Source organism: Chiloscyllium plagiosum, chromosome 32 (assembly GCF_004010195.1).
Source record: "Chiloscyllium plagiosum isolate BGI_BamShark_2017 chromosome 32, ASM401019v2, whole genome shotgun sequence".
In the NCBI taxonomy this organism is placed as follows: domain Eukaryota; kingdom Metazoa; phylum Chordata; class Chondrichthyes; order Orectolobiformes; family Hemiscylliidae; genus Chiloscyllium; species Chiloscyllium plagiosum.
In genome coordinates this window covers 31847276-31852622 of record NC_057741.1, presented here as the reverse complement: position 1 = coordinate 31852622, position 5347 = coordinate 31847276, and the positions used below count along the sequence as shown (strand labels likewise).

At 44.8% G+C, this 5347-nt stretch overlaps 1 protein-coding gene across 1 annotated transcript in view; it reads right to left on the bottom strand.

The window, feature by feature from the left end:
* Positions 1-2353: 2353 nt before the first annotated feature.
* The window catches only part of LOC122539262 (probable E3 ubiquitin-protein ligase HERC3), an 81446-nt gene continuing 78452 nt past the window's right edge, over positions 2354-5347 (bottom strand). The window contains exons 22-23 of the mRNA XM_043673963.1: positions 3517-3619; positions 2354-2562 (exon numbers count right to left, since the gene is read on the bottom strand). Of these exons, the coding sequence (XP_043529898.1) occupies positions 2354-2562; positions 3517-3619 (312 nt within the window). The remainder of the gene's footprint in view (positions 2563-3516; positions 3620-5347) is intronic.

Sequence of the window (5347 nt, the reverse complement as noted above, 5' to 3'; positions counted from 1 at the left end):
CCCTCAATTCCTTGCCTAACAAAAAACTACTTCCAACTTTAAAAAAAAAATTGATGACCCTTCCTTCCCACCTCCACCTCCTTCTGAAGCAGTAGAGTTCACCACCTGTTCTTAAAGCATCAACTAGGTGGTAGCCACTTTGTACTTACATGAATTATTGTATTCTAATTACACCTAGGTTTCACCATTTAAAAACGCCTCTTTGGGCTCCTATGCAGTTAAGTGTTCCACACAGCACAGGAATAAATAAAAGCAACAGCCACGAATCCTGGGTCCAGTAAATTCAGGATGGGAGCGAAACTGGTCCTTGGGACCAGATCTCCAACCACCACCTGTGACTGCATCCGGCCGCGTTGCCTTTTCATCAAACTTGGTGTGGAAGGGGCACCCAATTTGTCTCTGCCAGAGACTGATTTTGCACTTGGTACACTTAGAAACGTAGATGCCCTTGCATTTCCAGTGAGTGGGCAGAGACAGCGAAAGAAGTGGCATCTGAGGCAGGTGGCAACAGCCCTGGGGTGGAGGGTCATACATGTGCTCCTAAGAATTAGGAGCAGGTCCTTTAAACCAACTCTGCCATTCTATATGGCCGTGGACTGATCTGGTTTTCCTTTATTCATTCAAGGCATGAGAGCGTCGCTGGTAACATGCTGCCTGGTGCCTGTGAACTGATGGCAATTCAGAATCCATTTCCTTACTCTGGCATCACACACAGGCCTGATAAGCAGATAAAAAGGGCAGATTTCCTTCCCCACAAGGAAGGTGAACAACATTCAGTGACACCATTCTCACCCTTACAGGGATCAGCTCTGTCTGAACCTAAATATTGATTGAACTTAAAATCCACCAGCTGTCTCGACAGGACTTGAACCTGTGTTCCCACAGCATCAGCCTGTGCCCCTGGTTATGCAGCTGAATCTTGTCTGATATGGGGCTCAGACGTTAAGCTCCTTATCTCTGCATGCTAATGGCCAACGATAAAATGCAAACAGGAAGTGCTGGAGAAACTCAGCAGGTCTGGCAGCATCTGTGGAGACAGAGTGAGAATTAAAATTCCAAATCCAGTATGACTTTTTCAGATTTGCTGGAAATCGGTGTTTTTGAGTCAGAGATGTACAGCACAGAAAAGATGCTTCTGTCCAACTTGTCCATGCCAACCAGATATCCTCTCCTATTCTAGTCCCATTGCCAAAACTTGGTCCATATCCCTCTAAACCATTCCTATACCCAGCCAAATGCCTTTTAAATGCTGTAATGGAACAGCCTCCACCACTTCCTCTGGCAGCTCTTTCCATACATGCACCACCCTCTGAGAAAAAGTTGCCCCCTGGGTCCCTTTTAAATATTGCCCCTCTCACCCTAAACCTATGCCCTCTAGTTCTGGACTCCTCCACCCCAGGGGAAAGTCCTTGTCTGTTTACCCTATCCATGCCCCTCATGATTTTTGTTGATGTTTCCGACGGAGTAAGGAGGAGGTTATGAGTGGAACAGCTGCTGAGGGTGACAAAGTACCATTGACACTCTCTTTGTTGCTTTGCACACCCTTTGCAATCTGTTCCACTCGCTCCTCCTTGGTCAACGCTATTTTCCAGCGCCTTTCAGTTCGGGATAAAATGTCAGACTGGACCCGAAACATGAACTTTATTTTCCCCTCTCTCTCTGCAGATGCTGACAAACCTGCTGAGTTTCTCCAGCATTCTCTGCATCTGTTTCAGGTTTCCAGCTTCCACAATGAGGAACTAGCACACACCTGCTTTCAGCACATGGCCGAGTGTAGCCTGAAGCAGCCTCTCAACTCACTCATCCATCGAAATCTGTCTAAGGCAACCTTGAATGTACTCAGTGACTGACAAGTGGAAGCCCGCTACCTCACCCCATTCCAATTCAGTTTGCCATGAGCACATGTTCCCTCTCTGCTCAGCACCAGGCGCTACAGCAGTGCCAAATTCCTCAGTCATTCTTTGGTCATGGATGTTTCAGAAGTTTCCAGGAGGAATCATCACTAAAACTCAGGAAAAATAAAAGGACCCACTAGGGTCGGATAAACTGGGCCAAGCGATCCCCCCTTTTAATGTAACACCAATTAAAACTAGTTACCTTTCCAATAAAAACTTAATGCTTTAAAAACTAATGCAGCTGCAGCAACAGCAGTGACTCAGTTAAAAATGTACCCGGCAGTTTAGAATTACAGCCAAAAGAATCATCTCTCAGATTATTGTGTAAAATAATCTTTCAGGACAAAAAAGAATGAGACAGTATTTTGTAAAATAATCTCTAATAATAATAATAAAGTGCTTATTAAAAAAAGAAATCAATAAATCCCCTTGCCAGGGCAAGAGCGAAAGGGTTTGTTTCATACCAAGCTGAAGCCTTCGTGGTGATTGATAGCCTGAGTGAGTTTGATGCTCAGCGTCACTTTATTGGAGTATCTGGGGAGGTCTAGTAGGTTGTAACAGGTATGAGCCACGGGCAGGTAGCATTCCCCTCCAGCAGTGGGCTGAATGGTCATCCGAATGCTTGCCATCCCATAAATAGGAATGCGGTCACTTCCGGTCAAAAACACTGCAGAGAGAAAGGAGACACAAGATGAGATGAGATGATTGGTGCTGTGGGTCCTGAACTGGGGCTGAACAGCAGACCCCCGGGTGCATAGCAGATCCAAGCTTTTCCTTTTCTCGAGATTAAATTAAATCAAGAAGACATTTAATTTAACATTGAAGGGTCAAAGTGGCATCAGGTTTGAAAACAGGCAGAAAGGATGAAGCAAGTGCTTTGGGAATGGCTTCAAAATTGTATTGAGGGCAGCAGGAATTTGAATTGTAAGTGAAAAAGAAAAGACAAGTTTGACAACGTGAAAGAGTTAACCTTTGAGGTCGATGACCTTTTCATCAAGATAACCCTGTCTGAAGCCTTCACTCGGCAGCCCCTCCGGCCTAGTCACAGACTCAGCAGAACTGCCATGCCAGTTTGAAATAAGGCCACTCCTGGAGTGTGTCCAGAACCAGCACAATCTGACCTTCTGCAATGGTTCAACGACTCATGGGACCCAATAACAATCACTGTGTGGTCTATCTTGAAGATCTGCTGGCTGGAGTCTGAGGAGGAAAGGCAGGAATACCATGATCCTGTTGATCAAACTTTTCTGAAGATTTTACTGAGGGAGCAGAGAGCTCAGTTGTGTACAGTCAATGGATTTGAATAAAATGTTCTTCAAATGGGAAACAAAATTTAAAAGAAAAATCACTTGCTGAAAGCTCAATGACCCAAAACCTGAGCCTGTGTGTCTCACTGGGAGGATCCAAAACTCATGGCCACATCTCAAAGGTTGCAGTAATGCCCCCCCCCTCCGCCAAACTCACATGTGGTATAAGATATACCACCTGGAGCAGCATTGCACGTTACAGAGTGGGGCGATAATCCCAGAGTCTTCATCTCTCCTTAGCCAAAATGTTCGTTTGTTTGGGAGGCCATTAACCATCAACAAGGTAACATTTACACAAAAGAAGCCACGCTTACACAGAAACAACTTCTTCTTTTCCAAAGGAAACTCGTGGAATACTTCCCAAAATATCTTTATTGTAGGATGTGCAGGATGGTAATCCCCTTTGTATATCGCGCTCTGGTAAAAACACAATTTCATAAAAACTTTGCATGAGAAACTGCACAGTTTGAGAATCATTACACAGATACAAGTATTCACATACAGACGTACACACACAAAATTCACAATCACACCTGACAATCAAAAGCCAAAACTACACAATTTATTACTGGTTAAAATTTCCTACTGACAACAGAAAATAGCAGCAGGAGTAAACCATTCAGCCTGTAAGCCTGCATGATCATGGCTGACCACCCAACGGAGCATCCTGCTCCCATTTTCCCCTTTAGCCCTAAGAACTACAGAGGAACCTCAATTATCCGAATTTTGGATTATCTGAAGATGATCTCAAAGTCCAAATAAAAACATTACATTAAACAGGCGTTTCCAACACTGATGGCACCTTTTGTTGACAATAATTAAAAGTGAATTCGGCTTCCTGAAATGCTGCTGAGAACAGTCCTGGACATAGATGGGAGCCCAGGCACCTTCTCCAAATGACTGACCTCCTGCCCTCTCTCCCCACACTTTCCCTGGCGTTCTACACAGGAGTGTACCCAAAACCCCCCTTCCCCAGATAATCGCTTGAACATTCTCCTGTACAGGGTAAAGGTGGAACTTGTTAAAACGTTGCACTAAAATGTTGTATGCGTGGCTGTGAAAGTGTGTGCGCTATTTTGAGACTCACTCCCAAAGGCAGCAGCAATCTTACTGTTGGTGCCCAGTCCGGCTGCCCCAGGAGGGAAGGGGCTGACTTACCAAGTGCACTGTGTCAATCCATTGAACATGATTTTGGGGGTGGGGGGGTGGAGGCTTCAGCAATGCTGCAGGTCCCTTACACACAAGTTTGTGTCTGCTTGGAAACAAACCCTAAGACAACGAGAGGGAGTGAGGCAGGCAGAGTGAGGAAAAAGGAAACTTCAGAGTCCCAAGAGGAGAGGCATTGAATCAGTTATCCATATCATCAATTATCCGAACGAAATACTGCCGGCCCACCTCGCGCAGATAATTGAGGTTCCACTGCACATCTAACTCCTTCTTGAAGACATCCAATGTTTTGGTCTCAACCACTTCCTGTGGCCTAGAATTCTATAGTAATCCACACAAAATATCTACAAACAGGTACTTAATCTCAATCATGCTTCAAATATGAATGTGTTGTAAATACGGTTCTAAAACACATTTCATGAAAGGTCGAGCAACTGCAGTTTGAACAGTGTAGGGTAACCATTACAGAAGATGCAGCAGAACCTGCATTTACTGGTCACATTGCAGAAGAAACTTAATTTGGCAACTAATTGTTGCATATTAAACAGACCGATTTCAAGATATATTCAGGGATACGGGGTAGTCCTGGAAAACATAGACCATCAGCTACAATCTAGTTGAACAGTGGAGCACAATCAATGGGCCAAAGAACCATCTCCTGCTCACATTCCAATGATCGCATTCAGATTCATCACCACATGGGTAGGTCCAGATCTTTAAAAGATTCAAAATAGATCACAGGATGACAACCCAAGTCGCACCGAGTGACTAAAACAATTACCAAAGACTCAAGGCCAGTGGGTATATAGTATAGTCTGGATTAGTGGTGCTGGAAGAGCACAGCAGTTCAGGCAGCATCCGAGGAGCAGTAAAATCGACGTTTTGGACAAAAGCCCTTCATCAGGAATAAAGGCAGAGAGCCTGAAGCGTGGAGGGACCTCCATGTCCTCAGCAGAGTGGGAGGGGGAGTTGAAATGT